At 35.3% G+C, this 22,191-nt stretch overlaps 1 protein-coding gene across 5 annotated transcripts in view; it reads left to right on the top strand.

Moving 5' to 3' along the window:
* Positions 1–18,784, top strand: part of LOC145978718 (protein vein-like) — a 210,317-nt gene extending 191,533 nt beyond the window's left edge. For 2 of the 5 annotated variants that reach the window (XR_014440746.1, XM_083111543.1), the window contains exon 6: positions 14,908–18,784. Coding sequence is in view for 2 of the 5 variants with exons in the window: in XM_083111543.1 (XP_082967669.1) it covers positions 14,908–14,930 (23 nt within the window). In the remaining 3 variants the exon portion in view is untranslated. Of the gene's footprint in view, positions 1–6,347; positions 6,564–14,907 lie in introns of those variants that run through there. The other 3 variants (XM_083111527.1, XR_014440744.1, XM_083111531.1) reach the window with 3 other exon arrangements.
* The last annotated feature ends 3,407 nt before the right edge of the window (positions 18,785–22,191 follow it).

Genomic DNA, 22,191 nt, shown 5'->3' with positions numbered 1-22,191 from the left:
TTCGCATTTCTGTCTCTTTTGGCTAGTCGCGAGGATGGTACTGAGTATGATGAAATTGATGAACGGACATCACAAAGAACACCCATTCGCAGGCAGGGATTCGAACCCGGGACCTCTGGCGGCGTAAAAGCATATTGTACGACCATGGAAGACGAGACTATCTCGACTGGACGAATTCAAACACGGGAGGGGAATTAGATAGAAACTTGCACAAAATTACGCTGTGGATTTCAGATTGGTATTTCGTTTGCGCTCAATTGTTTATTTTCGTTCGTTTTTTTTCTACGGCGACATTATCACGTTTCAATTTTCATTTTTTGCTTGCCACTTGACTAGTTCAAGTAGCACATGCGCACTTACGTCGATGGACGCGACTAACGCACATAGTCTGAACATCGTCTGCTTTCCAATGTAACCTGCTGAGCGACTTTTCCTAAGGAAAATCCAATTCCTTATACTGTTGTTTCTCATATGAGTCCACGTTGTGGTCATATAAGCTAGACGGAGTTTAGTTCTTAGAGTTTAAAGTGGGATCCGAACGAACCACTGTGCACGGTGCTTTCACCGGGAATCGAACTCAGGATCCTTGATTTCAAGGGGATAGGTGTTACGCTGTGCCATCGAGGAGGCCCTCAATCCCTTCTGGCAGAAAGAATTATTCTCTTCACGCAGCTCTTATTGAAATTGGCATTAATCGTGATAATTGCTTTGTAACTCGGATGTATACACGTACGTACCAACCACCAAGGAAAAACAACAAGCTTTTACCCTCGACTACTGTATCCTTTATGCTATTACTACATGGATAATCAACATACTTAAACTATTTTTACGTACGTTTCATCTTAGAGTTAGAATAAACCGCAAGCAAAAACTTCGTCCGATGCGGTGTCCCCACTTGTGTAATTTCATACGGTATGCTGTTCTTAAATTCATTGATACACTATTTCACAAAATTGAACCAATATGCTCATATAGTAAATTCAATGTCTTCACTGGTGAAGGAATCAGAATTTGTACTGTCCATTAATTATGTCAGCTCAACTGTAGCATGTTAGATTCAGCATGTGAGGAATTTCTTCCTCTATAGAAACCTATGCATGATAGCTCTGTAGTTGAGGAGTGTAATTCATGATAATTGTATGGCTTCCTAACTTTCTTGCATTTGACTAATACAATACTTCCCCCTCTTGCCTTACAGACCCTTCCCCCCCCTGGAGGTCCCCCCCTCGTTATGGCGCTTGTGGCGTTTCACGTCCGTGATATGCACCTACATCACACTTACGAATTTCACAGGTGAGATGCACACTTCTTGCAGGTATATATCTCTGACAGAATTAGTGTAGCAAAGGCAAATTCGGAATCAAGAAAACAAAGACACAAATCAGTTAATGCATACATGAGATAATGTACCAATATCTTTAAATAATTTAGACACGCTTTCTTTACCCCTCAACACTACAACACTTAAAAGTGTGTCATTAGCTTCACTTTGATCACTGCTGCAGACAAAAGTTTGTCTTCCCCCTTACGCATATACCTTAATTATAACAAGGAAGGACATATTTTCGGTAAAAAGCAATTTGTTTTTTTCTACTAATGATCATTTTTCTAAAAAAATCAAATCAGCATATGACTTATTCCAACTGAAATTTACAAAATCCCCCCCCCCAAAAAAAGAAAAGCAGCTGAAACTATTTCAAGTCTTCACAAGTACCGTTTTACCAGTAGTTGAAACCGAAATGAAAATAAACCTTAGCCTATATTCTTCTTATCACATTAGATTACTCGTAGCTTTTTCTATTCTCATAATAAACACAATTCAGCACATAATCAAACAATTTTCTTGGAAGTATTTGTATAAACCTATTACGACCTGCGTGGTGCTGATAACTTGGGAATGAAAAGGTCGATTGGACAAGAGTCCTAAAAGTGCTGTACAATGAAAGAAACCCAATGATTTCCAGCCTCCCTCAACCATACACTGAATCATTGGTTATACACATAATTATTAATTACAATTATTTATTGTTATCTGAGAGTAAATCATGTTCTATTCTAGAAACTCTTATAAACGTAAATACTCATACGAAAGTACATTTGCCATCCTCCACGTTTTGGAAGCTCCAAAATATAGGAACAAAATTTGAAGAATTAAGCCCTCCCAAGACAAAATTAAAAATCGGCAACCATGTTTATCAATATTTGTACTAAGCTATGGAAGGCAGGTGTTTTAGCTGTTGAATGCCTTGTTGACAACTTACACATTTCAGGTTTTTTCTTCCATCCAGTGATTTCTCATTCTTTTGTGTTTCAAATGAGCCAGAAACCAGGTCTCTAACTATACTCTTTGTAATTCTACATCAAATTATTTGAAATCTCAGGCATAAAGCCTCACGTTGAAATATATGCCATGAAATCTACACGAGAAGATTTCATGACATACGTACATCATAAAAAATAAGCCATAAATTTGGGAATAAAAATCTGCTTTCTATGTTGTAGATAGTGTTCACTAGTTGGCGTATAGGTATACAGATTCTGTAAATTTTATATTCTTTCAATCGTTTGTTGTTCTGAGGTGAAATGGCCTTTAATCATGGTATAATCATCATGAGTTAATTCCTTTGTAATTCGGAAGTATACCCATACCAACCACCAAGGGAAAAAATAAGCTTTTACCTTCGATTAATGTATCCTTCATGCGATTACTCCATGGAATCAATATACTAAAACTGTTTTTACGTACAATGTATCTTCGATAATCAATTGTATCAATAATTTTCATAGAACGTTCTAACCTGCAGGGTCATGCGATGGGTATAATTACATGCACAAAACATAACATCAGTCCTAGTTATCTTGATTTCATTTCACTCTACTCTGTTAATTCCTAACATAAGAAATAGGGTGTACTCTATTTTGATTTCATTTCACTCTACTCTGTTACTTTCCTAACACAAGAAACAGGATATATTCTACCTTGTTTTCATTTCACTCTACTCTGTTACTTTCTTAACATAAGAAACATGGTATATTTACATTCCAGAATATTATAATTACATTGTACAGGGTGAAGCAAAAGTCCAGCACTACCCATTTAATGAAAACGGTCGATGGAACTTCGGATATGGGTAATGGGGGTAGGGGTACACCAGATGGAGCATCATATCGGCCATCTTGGAATTACCTCTAGATATTCAAATGGGAATGGGGTGATGTGGAACATCATTTAGATGTGTGTTTTCTCATAAATAAGAATATGCATTTATTTTCTCCTAACTTTATTTGGTGAGGATATTTTGACAGTTGAAGTTCACATTTGGCGCCCTACAAGATGTGCTCTATGCGTTGCCCGTTCTGTGCCATACAAAATGCAAGACGTTTCCGCCAGTCCTCAAGATCGCTCCAAACGTAAAGGTCAAGGAGCATAAGGTCGGAAGAACAGGGGAGCCACTCAGTGGGTCCTCTTCGACTAATCCATTGACCCTGGAACTGTTCATCCAACCACTGTCTGACACATAAAGCGTTGTGCGGAGGTGCGCCGTTCTGTTGGAAATAGGCTGGGAATTTGCTTTCTAAGTTCAGCAGAGAATGGAACATCTCTTTCTGAAGAATGTTCAGATCTCTCTCCCCATTGAAGTTTCCATGGATGAAGACAGGTGCCACCATTCCGGTGTTCCATATCCCACACCACTTCATTACCTTTGACGAACCGCACCGACTTCCCTACGGGGATCTGTCCACGATGGGTTGACTGCCCCGTGTGCAAACTGTACCTGTTTGTCTGGGTCATCCTCAGTTAAGAACTGCTGCATTTGAATTTTGTAGGGGTTCTACTTGTTCGTATGCAACACCCGGAGTATGGATCTGACTCCTGAGACTGACGCCAAAGGTTGGGTACTGCGTTCGGATGCCACGATTGCAGTTTCTGCTTCCTCTTCGGTAGCGGTCCTCGGCCGTCCACTAAGTTCTCTGTCGTGCACGGATCCCGTCTCGTTCAACTTCTGCAACATACGCAACACTGTGGTATGTGAGATGTCGTTTCTCTCTGGATGCCGGGCCTTGAAATCATCTGCGACGATCCTGGCTTTGCGCTCCCCACTTATCACAACAATTTCAATCCGTTCTTGGAGGGTTAGAGCCATGTTACATCAACTGGCTGGAACGAATAAATAACAACCCATTACATTACGCCAAATGTGAACCTCAACTGTCAAAATATCCTTACCAATTAAAGTTAGAAGAAAAATAACTGCATATTCTTATTTCTGAGAAAACGCGCATCTTAAATGATGTTCTATATGACACCCTTCCCGTTTAAAAATCTGGAGGTAATTCCAAGATGGTGGCTTTCAAGATGGACGCTATGATGCATACTAGCCCCATCTGGTGTGCCCCCATTACCCACATCCGAAGTTTCATCGTCCTCCGTCAATACGTTTTCAAATTAAAAGACTGGTGCTGGACTTTTCCCTCACCCCGTATATTATAATTGTAGTGTATTGTTAATGGGTGGCGGTATGTATACAATGAATTATTCTCAATTTAATCTTTCACAGACGATTGTTATTTTCACTGTAAGTAATACATGGCAAATTTATTACTAACTTGATCATTCTACTCCATGAATTACTATTGTAGAGTATATTTGTATGTGTGGGTTTGTTTGATGTCATCTAAGATTTGATTTAGTATCATTTTCCATTATTTTAAGCCGAATTCATTTATATTTCGTTAAGCTAATAGAGACGATGAGGACGAATAAGGAACTTTTAATACAATAGATCGCAAGCTCAAAGCAAATACATGCATTTCGCCATATTGAAACACACGATCGCTAGCTACATTATACCCAAGAGAACAAAAGAAAAACTGGCAAGCTTGGGCTACGTATCTGATTTACCATTTTTACACCCTAAGTGAAGAATAGTTTGTGTTTATTAGCTATAAGTCAGCGATTTATCTTGAAATAAAATTAGACAATTGTATAACTTGGATGTGTGCTCTACGGCTGTACATTTTTTTAATATTATTTTAGTAGAGATGCACAATTAATTAGATGAAGTGAACATTAAGGTAAATAAAGAAAGTATAAATTTATGAATTCTATAGATTTCATATATATATATATATATATATATATATATATATATATATATATATAACAGCATTTTAATACACACACACACGAGGGGCACACATCGAATGCATTTAAGGTTTGTGCAATACTGCAAATATTCCTCTTTCAAATAATGGTAATATATATACGCGTATTTCTGTTCAGTATTCGTGAAAATATGGTCTTAAAAAATCGACCAATAATTTGTGGGCATCCTGTATAGTGCACGCTAAAAGTGTTCGCAAGAATGGCAAAGAGAACCTGAGAAATAAGATAGATAGGTTTTCACCAACATGTAGATTTGCTACCCAACAGTGTCATATCCGCTTTTATCCTCCCATTTCCAGTATTTTTTCTTTCTTCCTGCATTTTCTGACACCTTCAACTCAACAAGAATACATTTTCAGCCCTTTGTATAACATGATGTTTTTACGTTAAAGCATGTCATCACTAATGTGCATAGACACGCAAGTACACGCACACGAAAGTACTCACTAATTGCAAGAAACAGGCTTTGAAATATTAGAATAATGTTTATATTTTTTTAAAAAAAACTTTTATAAAGATTTTACTATGAAATACTCCAACTGTTGAAATAGATACTCCTAGGGTTTTCATTTCTAACATATGTATCCGTAGGTATTCTTTAATATTATTTTACTTAAATTGCGTCGCCTTTCTGCCCCTTTTGGCTAACTGCGGCGATGAGGATAAACAGTGATAGATGAAATTGATGAAGGAACACATGCACGCACACACAAAGAAATATCCATGTCCGAGTAGGGGTTTGAACCCGGAACCTTCGGTAACAAGTTCGCGAATTGACTACGAAACGTGCTCGGACACCGGATCAGACATGTCATTATGAATGACGTATATTTAAAGTTTATTAGTCAACTAGATGTCCAATCCCAATGTGTGTCAAATATAATATTAGTTTCGGTAAAGCAAATTATCTGTAATTCTGATTATGTAAGTGAAAAATAAATTTACGTCTTTAGATTTCTGATTCGAAATAGTTATTTATTGAATGCTCAGAACTAGACATTTTTTTATTATTATTATTATTTCTAGTAATGAATTAGTCAGGTTTTCATTGTTACATATTGTTGTTATTCAATGGATTAATCAATTACAATGTGCATTTCTTGTTAATTTGCTTCTCCTCTGAAGTGTATGAATGATTTATTACCATTATACTCCTAATGAATTTGCCTCCTACTAGAAAGAAGAATGTGCTACAATAGCGACAGCAATAGGATACGGCATGTGGGTGCCGGGCCGTACTCCCCGACTGCCGCGCCTCTGGTGGCGCCGGACCAAACCAGATGGCTGGATCTCCCTGCGGGCCAACGTCATCACCGGCTGCTGCGCGGGATGTGGCGGACCCGGCTGCGAAGGCTTTCCTAGCCCAAATTACCTTAGGACAGAGTGCAAAAAGGTGCAAATGTTATGGCATTTTTAATGCTATAGAATGTATAGGGTGAGTCCAAAGTCACAAGACACCTCTACTTTCCAAACGAAGTTGATAAACGAAGATAAGAAGAGATCGTGATACTGTCTGGGAGAAGAATTCCTTTTTCGACATAACCACTACATGACCAATGTCTTGAAGTCCACAATATGTTGATTCTTTTGAATGCACGGGCGTCATGTGACACATCAAATTGGAGTAGAAAAATCTCAGAAAATCAGCTGTGTAATCACTTTCCACTCATGTTATTTTGTTTGCAATTTATCAACCGGCAAGGTTACAAACATTACAAGAATATTTTCTATCCACTGAAAAATGGAGTGATGAAAGAGGAGCGCCTTGAAATCATGATCATGTCTAGTGTACGCAGCTACCGTGTTATTACTGCAGATTTCAGTTAATCACAGAGGGACCAGTACCACCTTTTGATTTAAAAAGATTCACCTGAATTCACTATGACGTACTTCAACATAGTGGTCATTATGTGGTTATGCCACAAAATGAAATTCCCCTCTCAGATACATATCACGATCTCTTAAGATTTTGTTTTTACACCTTTCAGTTGGGAAGAACAGGGCTGGCTTGTAACTTTCGACTCGTCCTGTATGATATTTTAGTGCACAGAAGATATCATTATGAAATTAAAACATATGTCATGTTTTATCGAGTTGTACAACAAGGATATGTATGGTCTTCAAAATGTTTTCATTGTGTGTGTGTGTGGGTGTGTGTGTGTGTGTGTGTGTGTGTTTAAAAACTCTGTAGACTACTTTTTTCGAGCCAAGGGAAATAAACTCAGTTAAGTGTTAGAGTATCACCACAGACAAGAGTATATAAGGTTATATACCCTTATCTGTGGTATCACTTGTGCTACGATCTGGAAATATAATCTTTGTAATAAGAAATACAATGCGTTAGTTTAGGATGGACGGAGATGACAAGGGTGCAAATCCCAAATTTTGTGGCACGAGAACTACCTTATGTAAGTGTTTCATTTCAAAATGTACATACCAGATATATGATTGTGGGGGTTGGTTCGTTACTGCATTAGAGCGAAATCGGTCAATAGAGTTATAAGAATGACGACGGGAAACATATTCTACTTGTTTTCCGTACCATACTACATACTTTGTTCAAACTACCCCCACGTTTTCATAAATTTCAAAATGAAAACTGCCGAAATTGATTAACCTATATGAAATTAATTCAAATTTTGTAGGGTTTAGGAGGGGCATGGGGCAAAGTATAGGATGAGGACTAAGTCGCAAACAACCGTTGGAGGCACGTAGTGGTTCGCATCTCACTTTAAACTAGATCCAATCCCAATTAGCATATCTGTGCATAAATTGGACTTAAAACAAAAGCTCAAACCAAATTGCACACATTATGATTGCTGATAACTGCCGTAAATAGAGTTTTGAGCTGTCATTTTAAAGAAAATTATATTATCCACTGTACGGAAACAAATAAAACATGTATTTGGACGACTTAGTGATTGGAGAACTGAATATGAAGAAAACGAGAATGTAACAAGAGTTACATGGTTGAAGATGTGAGAACTGATTTAATGGGCAAACTGGTCTGTTGGCGAAGTTATAAATAGAGATTTAGTGAATCAAAATGCTATGGGATTTAAAATCAAGAAAGAAAGGCAACAACAAGGTGAAATGAAGTATGCAGATACAATCAAGACCAGCTTGAATTCAGAGTACTCATGATGAATGTCTCGGGTGACGGGCTTGTCCGAGAAAAGGGAAACAATGAGCCAATTGGGCACGAATTCACGATGGGTGTCCGCAGAGTGTCATCACCTTCATGGTCCCAACAAGTCTACCGAATGCAACTAAGAGCGAGCGAGCGAGAGAGGGGGGAGACAGACGACTTAGGAAACTTCGCCAAGCAAGACGTCTTGCCAGGCATTTACGCTGACACATGAAGCGGCCGTGGAGCACGGCCAAAACTATATCAGCTTCTCAAATATGTTAGGCCATTTTTCAATAACTTCCTGCAACAGGCTTAACATTTTATATACCATTTTGCGTCGTGATTCATGCGGCCGCTTTTAGGTCTTGCGCTGAAGGCAGTCCCTCTTCATCCAGCAGCCCTGTCCTCATACACAGTGGCAACTGGTGCCCGCTGTCGTCTTGGTGCAATATAAACAGCCAAGTTGCAGCCAGAAACAGGGACATGTGCATGAGCCAGGAGAGTGTGTGCTTAAACTCGGAGTAAATTATCAGGGCGGTAGAAACGGCTTAAAACATTCACAGCTGTTTTGAGTAAATGTTATATTTATTTTTTTATGAAATATATACAGGTATATATGGTTGATGATTATTTGCGTGAATTACTTTATTCATCTAAGCAGATTCTCATTGTGATGTAATAGAGCATGCAAATGTATTTCTTTAAATTTTTCATTTCCATATATTAAATGTTGCAATGTTGCAGGCCTGGACTCTCACTCAGTAAAATCCTCTGTTGTGTTGTCCACATGTGTTTGTGATTGTCCCTTCATCCACTACATCGTATCATCATCTTTCTCCATCGCCGCGATTAGCCAAAAGTGGAAGAAATGCGACGTTAAACCAACTTTATATTAAGTTGATTCAAAATAATTAATTACCACAATCCATTTGCCTGCATTTGTTTGTTAGCTCAACTAAATGTATGGTAGCTTATGTGCAGAAGCGCCGATTGGATGCCAAAACTGGGGGGGGGGGGAGGAGGGGGGACAAGGACAGATTACTTTCTCTTTGTAGACAAGGCTTAGCATTAAGAGGCCATAGTGCGGGGGCAAAAAGTGGGATGCAACTACCCCAAACCCCTAATGGCCGACACTGGTTATATGTTATTTTCTTGTCTGAAAATATTATCCACGTGGTATGCCAAGAAATTAAGGCTAAAACGTGTACGATAGTTCCACTCGGTTCTATTGTACAAAAAGTAGAGGTGGACCTATTTCAAATTTTTGTCGATACTGTTAAATTATCACTATAAATGTAGCTACGGATACTGATAGTCGATACATCACTGACCAGATATATAATTGGAAATGTTCCATGAAGAACCTGAATTAATGTAACAAGGTGATTGTAATGGGTTGTGCCTTAAAAAAACAAACCACCTATTTAGACATTTTCTTTACAATATCAGAGTATACGAATTATATCTTTATATTTCACAAAATAATAACTAAATGGCACAAACTTCCACTAAGTTAACGGATATTTATGGAAATATATGGTCGGTAAAATTACCGGTCATTTTACCAGTACATCGATATACTGTAGTTATATCGCGATCGATATCGACAGAGTACCGATTAATCTTTTCCATCCCTAAATTAAAGACTGCCTGAAAAGGTTCCTAGGAGAATGTGTGGGAATGAAAAAGAAATGAAAGGAGAATACCGACATATTCTAGTGGCTTGTGTGAGCCAATGTTTCCACAACCAGCGAGCACAATTTTCCTTCCCTAGGTACAAAATTTCCTTTTTTCATTCAATATATCCATTCGTCTCAGAAAAACTAGAAATCTCCAACCACAATAATAAAAATTATTATTTTTACTTTGGCTCCTTACAGAGCCCAATTTACAAAAATGCTAGGATTGACTGAATAGATGAAGTTAAGGAGAAAATAACAAAAAAGAAAGATTAATGATTTGAAATTGCACACTTTACAAACAAGGAAAAAATTCGAATTACGAAAATTTTCGTGACAAAAGTTAACATTATCTGTTTTATTGGATGATCGGAAAATAGTGCTTGTTCTCAAGGCAAAATTTGTACACACACACAGTTTATTTTGGGGGAATAAATAAATGCATTGGAATAAAGGAAAAATGTATCTCACATTTCAGAAAAAGATTGAATTTAATATTCCAGTTGGGTGTGTTCACATTTCCCTGTAATTTTTAAATTTTTCATAAACTTTTGTTTTTCTCCTTTCGCATAAAATGTTATCTGAATTTCCCTGCACCAAGGGAAATACTGGTGCGAATGTAGTGTTCTCAGATTAAATGCACTGCGAGGACCGAACTCTATGTGGAAAGAAGTGAGACTCCGGCCAAAAAAAAGCAGGGAATGTGTTAACCACTGTCATCCAAAGCGTTTGTCAAGCCTTCGCAAGGGCTGGTGCACCACAGTGTTCTAATAAGCACGTGAACAAGAGTGGAAGAATAAATAAAAACTTACAAGGTCTTCACTGATGTTAAATATCTTGCAAAGGGACAGGCGAAAATGGTAGATATCTTCAAGGATAGCGCAAACAGATTTAATTTGCCTAGGCGATGGCCTTAGGTCGTCCCGTGAATTCAAGCCATCACACTTTCCTGAGGCGGATAAAACTAAAAATGAATTTTCAATTAACAGAGTATAATTGCGATCATCTCTTTAACGTCTAAAATTACGAGATTCTCCACTCCGGAAGCGATGTTTAAAACTAACAATAAACATAGAATAAGTCTGGCGGGTGAAAGCTAGAAAGATGTCATTAATCTGCCATTGTCTAGTATTATTTTCCTGTAGTTTACGGTTATTACAAGCATAAGAAAACAGTTTTTCTTTGTGACGTTTCAGGAGAACACACGCTCCTTTCATCAGACATTTATTTTCATTTTGATTAAAGATACAGTTATAACAATGGTTAGTAATTTTTTAAACAAAAATAATCTGTTATATAATGGATGTTGTCAATGTTACATTGTTGTAATATAGCAACTTAACTGTGAAAAAAGCAGTCTGTTTTATTTTTATTTCAGATTTTTTTAAAATTATGAATCCAAAATATCATCAGGTAATTCAAATTCATCATTGATTTCACAAAGTCTCTTGATGTTTTCTGTTACATTAAATTTTAAAGATGGTGGCTTACTCCATTTGTGAAAAAGAAAACTCCATACTGGATCTATGTTACCATTTTCATTATTTAATTTATTCCAGTGTTCTTCTGCAATGAACGAAGCTTCCCAGACATTCAACTCTGTGTTTCCCGTTAATCTTTTTAAAACCCTTCTCTTTTTAATCAAATTAAGAGAAAATTACGAAGTCTCACACATGATGCTCTTGATGAACGGTTAAGTTTTGAATACAACAGAAGAAATAACAGAGGTCCAAAATACACGGAACGGGAGAAAGAGCATATAAGGTTGGGGAAAAAAGTTCATGGTTTCAAGATCTGGTTGAAAGAAAACGACATTTTCTTAATAAAATCGGACAAGGAAAATAAACCTGTCCTTATCCGAATTAAGGACTATAAAGAAAAAATGGAAGAATGTTTCAAAGTAAACAATTTCACAGAAACCTCTCGAAACCCTATAACTAAAATAATAAATGAGGTAAAGAAAGTAATTGAAACCAGTATCACGATACCAAGAGAAATGAAGAAAAAACTCATTGTCAAAAATTCAACCCTGCCGATTGCCTTTGGACTACCAAAAACTCACAAACCGGGAACTCCAATACGACCCATCATTGCAACTTTCACACATCCTGCATACAAACTATCCAAATATTTAGTTGAAAGACTTGCTATAATTAAACAACAAACACCATTCAGTGTTAAAAATGCATTTGAAGTGAAACAGAAACTAAAAAATATTGTTTGGAATAATGAGTATCGTATTGCAAGTTTTGATGTTGAAAATTTATATCCTAGTGTCCCAATAGAAGGTGCCACAGATGCATTACACAGATGGCTTATTGAGATGAAGGTTAACCCAGTAGAATCATGGGAAATGGTTCGATGGTTTACTGTATGTGCAAATTACAATTACTTTATATTTGATGGCAAAATATATCAGCAAAGTAATGGTCTATCAATGGGAAACCCAGTATCCGGAATCATCTCCAGCATTTTCCTTCATTACATAGAATCTCCAATTGTTAATGCCATAGGTGCGGATATCAAACTCTACATCAGATATGTGGATGATGTGCTAATTATCGCTAAAAATGAGAACACCATCATGGACGTATTTAAATTGTTAAATGAATCACATCGTCGCATAAAATTCACTTGTGAACCCATGAATAACAATGTAATTTCTTTCCTTGATCTGCAAATTAAGACAACTAACTCAACAATTCAAACATCAGTCCATAGGAAAAAATTAGCGGGGGAAAAATACATCCATGCCAAATCAGAACATTCGCGTATAACAATGGATAACATATTTTTTAATTTTTTCCTGAGAGCACAAAGACTATGTTCTAATAATGAGGATATCAAAAATGAAGAAGAAAGGCTCTTTAATATAGCAAAAGAAAATGGTTTTCACACTAACAGAATAAACCAAATCAAAAAACAAGTTGCAAGAAAACTAAAGGAAAAGAGAAATACAGACAAAGATGAAAAATCTGTTGAAAAGAAATTTGTGTGCATTCCATTCCACAAGGGATTCTCACATAAAATTGCAAAAATTTTTAGAAGTTTTAATTTCAAAATTGTTTTTAGATCACCAAGAAGTTTGGAATGTACATTTAATGAATTCAAAATGAGAAACTCTCTACCAGATGTGGAAACCACAGGAATATATAATATAAGTTGTTCATGTTCAAAAGATTATGTGGGACAAACAGCAAGGAAAATGGCAATAAGATGGCACGAACACGATTTGGACATTATAAATCTAAACCCAAGAACAGGTTTGTCAAGTCATATCATCGAAGAGAAGCATTTGAAAAATAAAAAAAAATTAAAAAAAAAAAAAAAACATTGCAGAAGAACACTGGAATAAATTAAATAATGAAAATGGTAACATAGATCCAGTATGGAGTTTTCTTTTTCACAAATGGAGTAAGCCACCATCTTTAAAATTTAATGTAACAGAAAACATCAAGAGACTTTGTGAAATCAATGATGAATTTGAATTACCTGATGATATTTTGGATTCATAATTTAAAAAAAATCTGAAATAAAAATAAAACAGACTGCTTTTTTCACAGTTAAGTTGCTATATTACAACAATGTAACATTGACAACATCCATTATATAACAGATTATTTTTGTTTAAAAAATTACTAACCATTGTTATAACTGTATCTTTAATCAAAATGAAAATAAATGTCTGATGAAAGGAGCGTGTGTTCTCCTGAAACGTCACAAAGAAAAACTGTTTTCTTATGCTTGTAATAACCGTAAACTACAGGAAAATAATTCTATAATGCAAGCAATGCGTACATACAAGAAAAACCATTGTCTAGTAGTCTTATAGATCAATTCTTCAATCCTACTCTTATGAAGTATAACCTACCTTTCATAGATTTACGCGAGAAACACTTTCACACTGACGCCGTCTTCCATGGCGGTGGAGTTAAGACAGCGCACTATGACGCCAAGGGTCCCGGATTCGATTGTGTCTCTTCATCAGTTTCATCATTCACCCTCATCGTTAAATTAGCCAAAAGTGGCAGAAAAGGGACGTTAAATAACACAAATAAAATCAACATGACACTACATTCCTCTTTTCATATGCTTATGTTCTATATTGTGTTTCATTCACGGACAAATTAAGGTGGGTGCTATTGATGCTGCAGCATTAGGCCCATTCCTGAAATAGGCCCAGATGAAAACAGACGAGAATTTTCCGAAAGCTGAACAGTTTTCTTTTGCTATATTAACCTGAAAATAAATCTTAGAATGAAATTTGGAGCCCCAATTTCGGACGCCTAGACACAGGTAGTAAAATTTTCACTTTGAAGGTTAGCTGTACAGAAAAAATCGACGACATGCAACATCAGGCCCAATTTCGTCTTAATCCGGCCCTGGTTTCATTCGTTTATTTATTATATATATTCGAATACCTGATGTGACAGGCATTTTCTGCTCAAATTCTGCATATTAATACTTTTAACATTTTAGAGATATTAGAGAACAAACTTGGTCTCCCCAGTGGTACAGATAATGATTACTTACGAAGATTTTGCAGGTGTGTATGCACTTTTAACACCAAATTTACTCAATTTTCCATATTTAATTACACCACTGATTCTTAATGCCTTGGAAATGATTTAGAACAAATCAGTTCTTTACGTATGATGAAACATTGCTATCCTCCTTAGAGATATCCTCTCGTCTTAATGAATTTACTTTCTAATTTTTAATGTTTTATTGATCACTCCAGCTTCTTTCGTGGCTATAACTTAAGGTAGATGAATTTCCTGCAATTTTTAATATGGGGAATTTTTTCAGTAACAAGTTTTATATGTGTATCGTGACTTAGGGAATACAAGATTGTAGCGAATTAGTTGCTGCTAAACTTTAATAATAATAAAAAAGAATCAATCATGACTTGTTTACTCTATTAACAGGTAATGATCTCTGGTTGACATGAATGGGCTGCAGAATGACAGAGAAGTGTCACAGTTCCTGGAGCAGGGAGCGACTTGATTCCCGTGATTCGCTGGACACGCAATGGGTCAGCCAACCAACAAGATGCAGAAGAAAGGCGCAATAAATATGATTTGTGCTTGGCTATATCTAAAAAAAGTGATAAGCAACGAGTGTCATCTACAGTCGGGGACTTAAAAATAAATTATATGGATGTCCGATTTGTGTACTGTATAGCTTCATTCGGGACAAAAGACTCAAAAAATAATATTTAAAAAAAACGGTGAAGATTTTCTAATCACGAATGTTCTTTCGAATTACGAATTTTTCCCCTTGTCTGTCTCGCGTACCAAAGTTGCAACCTAAAGAAGCGAAGCATGTCGAAAATTTTTTAAAGCATAAAAAAACGAGGGAAAATCAAAAGAAGTGCCTGCAAATGAAGTGATATTTATAATATATATATATATGTGTGTTGTATATATATATATATATATATTGAGGAAGCTGGGAAAAGGTGCAGTGTTTCTAACTGTGGTGACCAAAAGATTGGTTCCTGCCGAATATTTGGATTTGTATAGTGTATAGTGTGGACTTGAAAGACTTGAAAGTTCGAATAAACGAGGCTTTATGATAAGAAATCATACCAAAGACGTAACTTATCTTTACCACATGTGTATGTATATGTACATATAATATTCTTTGTTCTCCTAAGAAAAGGGTAAGAGTTCCAGAACAATGTTGCGGACAAGTACTCTGATGTGTACAAACTAAAGAAGATATAATTCTTCTGTTATTTTTTTAGAAGGGAATGTGTTGTGTAATGCATTTCGAAAGAAAAGGGGGGAGTTGAACTTTTTCCATAGGGACATCAAAGTTGATGCTGGTTTGTAATCGCCCTTTCTTTTTTTAAGAAAGAAAAAAGAGAGAGGAATTTTTAATTCGATTTTGACAAAAAAAAATCTGGTGAATATTCAATAACAATGGGAAGATGTAATATTAGGAAATTTCAAACGAGTGAGAAAAATAGTATGTGCAATTGTTTTCCCTTTGTTCAGAAAAAAAAACTTGTGGGAACAGTTGACGTATTCTGCTTACCTGATGTTATGTCAGCTTCATATATATTCCAAGAGGCAGAAATCGTCCTGTTTATGTGTCCGTTCATTTCGTCATTCTTTGACTTCAAACACATGTCTACATGTACTGTACACACACAAACATATATATATTTTCGCATTTAAATGCTTTAATAATGAAAGTGTCATAATTCTAAGTTCCTTTCCAACAGTGAAGATACACTGCGAATTTTTTTCTGTTGGATGTAAATATTTTTTGTGCAAGTGTTCGATATGGTGTATATTTTACAAATTGCTCCGTTTAAAGAAGGAAATTTACAGTATTGTATAATCAAACTTTTAAAGAATATGTTAGCAGATGTGGCTATTTTTACAAGCATTGTATATAAATTAGTGTAAAGTAGATTATTGAATGTTGTGAATTAGTGTGTTCGGCGAACATTTATTCGTTCAAGGAAAGTTGGGTGTTCCTATATGATGCAAATCGTACCTCATATTTCGCTAGCAATGCGTGAAACAATTTTTCTATTGTTATTTAAAGCTGGCTTTATTTTCTACTTTTAAAAAAAATATTTGTAGTGAACTGATAAATAAACTTTCTAATATTGCTTCAACTTATGCAAAACGCTATGTCCTATTCTACAGTATAATTTATAGAATTAAGTGTCATGTTGAAAGTAGGACTAGCCCTAGTGTTAGTAGAATGGCATTATTTCTAGAGTAATTGATGTTATACCATTATTGTCCTTGTTAAAGGTATACACAACCTTTCTTTCTGTGAATTTCAATTCTTGTGACTATAGTATGCATCGACCTCGAACCATAAAATTTAAGATTACTAAGTTCCTCAATGAAACATCTTGTGTAGTTTTTACACAATTGCGGTTTCCGCAAATAGTACTTCAGTTCTCTTAGAATTAAAAATGTTCTGGTACGCGCAAAAATTATATTCGAAACAAGTTGTGTTAGTTTCTTCCTTTCACACATTTTGCTAAAATTTTAATAATTTCCGGTATTAAGAACCATAATTTCTCTTAAAATATTAGTTTTGAGCTTATTTGTTCTTTCACTAAGACCTCTCTATGTTTCTATGAATAAGAACTACGGTTTTAGTAATCGAAATTAAGCGTTGTCAAATTGCAGAGGATATTTTCACTTAACTTTGTGTCATGTTTTTATTATTTGTTATGTAAATAATTTTAGAATATAGATAGATATATGCCGTAACTTTGTTAATGTGAAAAAATGTCTCTCCATATCCATGACATAACTTATTATTCAGCCTTCTGTGCAATATTGTAGTTATATATTCGTCTATTTACTCTCAAACACTCTCTGCCACTACCAGTAGAAATCCTGAGTTCCTATATATTTGTACTTGCTTATAGGAAGACTGGAGTTTTGTTTGAGGCATCCTACTGCATAGAAAATATTAAAAATCGACTGCTACAAAACGGACGTTGCTTTGAAAGAGTCAGAATTAAAAATAAATGAAGGGGGCAAAGAAATGTGCCAGTTATAATAAACAATCCTGAATTTTTCACGATAGAAAATCTTTGAAATAGTTAGGTAAGAATTTGTAGATCTATATCCATAATAGGGCACCCTATATAAATAGTTTGTTTCCTTTCCTATCCATTTTGCTCTACTTTCTCTTCAGGATGATGGATTGTGAAGCATTTTGGTCTATCAGTTAGACCACACAAGAGACTGTTTTGCTTGTTATGAAAATTCCAATACTAGCAAATAAAAATGGAGGCTAGATTCGTGCCAAGTATTCTCTATGTACACAAAGTATTTTTATGTGCGGTGAGACAGCTTTACTAACTTCATTCATGTTTGAATGGAAGTTCAAACAACTTCATGTTTTTTTTAGTATGCCAGAAGAAACAAAAACAGCGTGGTACAGATTATTGTCTGTGCTATGTAGATGATTGAGCATTATAGTTTGGTGCATTTATTGGGAGCAACAAAATAATGTGGATTTTAGGTATGAATGAATGAGAACTCGGTCAGTGCTGTATGTTGTTTAATATAATTTATAGTTATTTCATTGCCATTATCATCATCACATTCACTCATGTCCCTAGCTATAATACACTTCTCATTCAGTGCAGCATCATTTGAGTTATAGTTCTTGGTATTATTATTACTTTCATATTTATTTCCATTCTTTAAGAGACGTTTTTATATTATGAACAAAGTGGCTAATATTGCCAGAGCTACGTATGCTAAAAATTCAACAATGATTAAACCAAAATGCTATTCTGGCTAATTGAAACTAAACTGTAACTGTATTGTTAATTGTTCAAATGTGGAGGCATCTTTTTGCAATTATTCACAAGGTTTCTTAAATTAGCTCTAAAATTTATTAGACCTTGTATTTCAAGATCCACACATAATTTATAGTATTAGTTAACCATGTCCGCTTTCTGATTGAAAGTATAAGGATTTTGGCTGGTATGGATTTCAGCATTATGACTATAAGTAAGAACTTATTAGTGATTTTTCATCACAATTCATATTGCTAAATTACTTATCCAATTCTATAAAATAAAAAATAATTTTCAACATTCAACATTTTCCCTGTAATAAATTATCATGATCGATTGATTCTTCACTTCACATACTCTTGTCGACTAATATCACTTTTCCAGTTAATATGCATCAACATACCTTTTTTCTCTTTATCTTTGTCTGTACTTCTATCTTATGTCTAGCTTTAGAAGTTAGTTAAACCAACAAAGAAAAATTACCATTCAAAGTACCAGCCAATGAAATGAATCGACAAGACTGATTAAGTCATTTTAGATATAAGATTAATAGTATTGGTTCAACTTTATGTACTTATGTACTTTATATTTGTTCAAAATACTTCTAAATACAACTGTCAAATTAATAAAAAATATGAATGACTGAAATAAAGTTAAATTATTCATTTAAAACCCACCTTCCTGTTTTAGACTATGCATCTGTACCAGAATATAAATGGGCAGTGTATGTGGCCAAATATGGAAGTAGTAATGGAGTGAGAAATTGTTTTGATCATGTAATAATGACATTTCGTATTTACAATACATGATATATGCCACAAAAATAAACTAGTGAGAAACGGCAGGTAGGTTAAACAGGTTGCAAGATTACTGACGACTCTCAAGACAAAATTTCAAATTTGTTTATTCAATAAAGAAAGTGGGTAAATGCTAAAAAGCTGGTCCAGTAATCTAAAGGTCGTAGGTTCGAATCTCTTGAAGAATCGGCTATTTCTCCTTTCTTTTTTTGGGGGGGGGGGATGTAGTAGAATTAATGTGTTTGCCGACAATTAAGAGACAAAATATGAAAACTATTCTTTTGGTAAGTCTGATATCTTGTCCATGTCACTTTGGATGTGTGTTTTTGTTTTTTTCATGTAGCTTCTGCAATACTAAATTAGTTCCTACAGAAAGCAATAGGGTGGACAGAGATATTTGTGAAAATCGTAACCTTTTGTAGCCCAGCTGAAGATAAAATATGAGTTGGCTGTTTTAAAAATGCTCTAACAGTCCTTTATGTTCGTATCCCTCCTTTACAAATTCCTCGATATACAGCAAATAAACCAAGAATGATGTCATAGTACTGAGAGAATCTTCGCAGTGACTGTGTGAATTGTGGCCTCACACAGAGATCACGAGGCTTGCCAACCGCAGATTACGCATGCTCACCTCACAGTCTTCTGTAGGTAGATTGTTGAATCACAGACAACATGTGCTGTCCTGTCTGTGACCAAATTCTTAGATTCGCTTGTTTTCAATATGTAGAGCTCAAGAGAAAACATAATGATTCATAGTTTCGAGAAACACAAATTTAATTGTAATATACAAATGACTACTGTTTGAAATACTTTCTATGATTAGCAGATACGCGTAAAATAGTGCAATATGGTTTCAACACAACTAGATATGGGTAGGAGCATATAAGAAGTTAATGAAAAAGGATGGTGCGGTCCCGTCTATATGATACCTAACCACCACACGAAGGATCCCAGGTTCGAATCTTCCCTACAGCAGTTTTTTAACGATTATAAATATTCGACGACAAATGTTTTTAGTTTCTAATACAAATTGCAATTAGTTTTGGAACTTCTCAAACTGCTCAATTCCAAACGACTTTAATAGAGTTGTAAGGTCATGAAATTAGAAATATAACTCACGGCCAGTGTGTAACTTAAATCTAGTATTGTGTATGGAATTAATGTCACTATATTATTTGCATAGTGTATCACGGGTTTTCTGATTTAGTTATACTATAAAATCTTGCCTCTAAATCCATTCACAGAGGCAAACGTTAATGTTAGAGTTGTTGGTAACCTCATGCCAAGCTGTCATTTCATAAAGTGATGTCTCTTGCAGCCTGCCATTTATATTCTTTGAGTTTCAGTTAGAATGATGAACGATTTATGTTGCATTATACCTAGGAAAGTTGTGTATTTTTAGGCGTTGTATACATATAGTGGGGGGACGAAGATATCGACTCATCGACTGCACTCATCAGTCCCTAACTACATAGAAAATTTCCTTAGAAATTTTAAGAACGTGATCACGCAACTCCTCGTCCTACCCTTACTTTATGCAGGCACATATCTTACTTACAAAATTTCTTCAACCACTATATTTCAAAGTTTAAGTTACCAAAGCATACGCCATAAAGATACTGAGAGAAATGAGATTTAGCAAACTAATTGTTTGTACTGAATCTACGTGAGCCTTGTAACTGTTTACTTGCACCTACCAAAAATGCATTTTGGTTCACTTTATTTTTATTTGTGCGTATTATCTCATGTTGGAGTACCACATCACAAACCTTTTGACATGTGCTGGGCATGTCTGACAGTAATCTATCTTTTAGTATACTGCCGGGTAGTCCGAACACAAGTTTTTCTCTAAGACGCGTGTCTAATTCGTCTGTTGTAAACTCACAAGTTATTGCAGCAACTATTAAACGATTTATATACGATGTAGCTGTCTCACCTTGATCTTGCTTTATTTGCATAAAAGCAAATTGTTGAATCCATTTATTAACTTGTGGTGGATATATTTTTCTCAATGTAGCAAAGAGTTCCTCCAAGGTGCAATCTTGTGGATCCTTTGGACTTAATCTGTGTTCCAGCTCTTGTGCCCGGTTCGCTCAACCATCTTTAAAACGTTCTTAACGTGTCGATAGTTAACGCATCACTAAAATCTTAGCAGCCTGTTAAACTTTTAATGTTCGCTCAAGCGATTTTATAGGCCCGTTAACTAACGACATGTTAGAGACGTTTTGCTTTGATTCCTTGTTATTCTCATACTTTGACACGAGGAATGCAACGTTTTCATTGGTTGCACCGTGGACAGTAGACTGTGCGTAAGCGGATTTTTTTTTGTATGAAATCCCAGGAACAAAAATAAATAAAATAATGTGTAACACATAAATATATGTTTAAGAAATGAATGTTACTTAGGTATTTACGTCCGCCCACCGAAAATGTTATGTATTAGGATTAACAGTTGCATTGTCATTTCGTAAGTTAGATTTAAATGAGTGCCTACCGACTGCAAATACAAGATCATAAATATATAAATAAAAACTACTGTTCTAGGTTAGGGTAATCTGTTTGAAGTTTGATAAATTTAATTATATTAAAATGGCATTGCAAAAGAGGCCTAAAGGTGGAAATGAACGTGTGTTTGCTATAATAATTTTCCTCAACAAAAGAGAACATTTCACGAAATGTACACCATGCATAACTTAACTTACTGTCCATGGCAATTAAATAATATGTAAATATTGCAAGTCACTTCTATTGGAATTGATGTGAATGTGGCATTGCAAACAAGAAATCTACTGTTTCCAAATAATCACCGACAAGAAAAGAAGGCACGTAAAATGTTTACCAGTATGATTACCGTTCATGCATATGTACAAGGGACGTTTCTGAATGGTTGTATTTTTGTTTCGTACAAATATTTTTCAAAGAATATATATATATAATACAATATGATATTTTATATTTGATTTATCATAAATGGTAAATAGGAAAAGTACACTGTTAGACATTATCCTCACCGCTTGTACGAACGTACCGTGCAAAAATATTTTCCGAATGCGTGGTAGTGTTTTACAAACAAATGTGCATACTTTTACAATGTCCATGCACGAAACTACATTACCAGAAAC

Source organism: Lepisma saccharinum, chromosome 1, assembly GCF_977018435.1.
Source record: "Lepisma saccharinum chromosome 1, izLepSacc3.1, whole genome shotgun sequence".
Classification (NCBI taxonomy): Eukaryota; Metazoa; Arthropoda; class Insecta; order Zygentoma; family Lepismatidae; genus Lepisma; species Lepisma saccharinum.
Note: the sequence above shows the minus strand (reverse complement) of the source record. Positions and strands in the feature narration are given on the sequence as shown.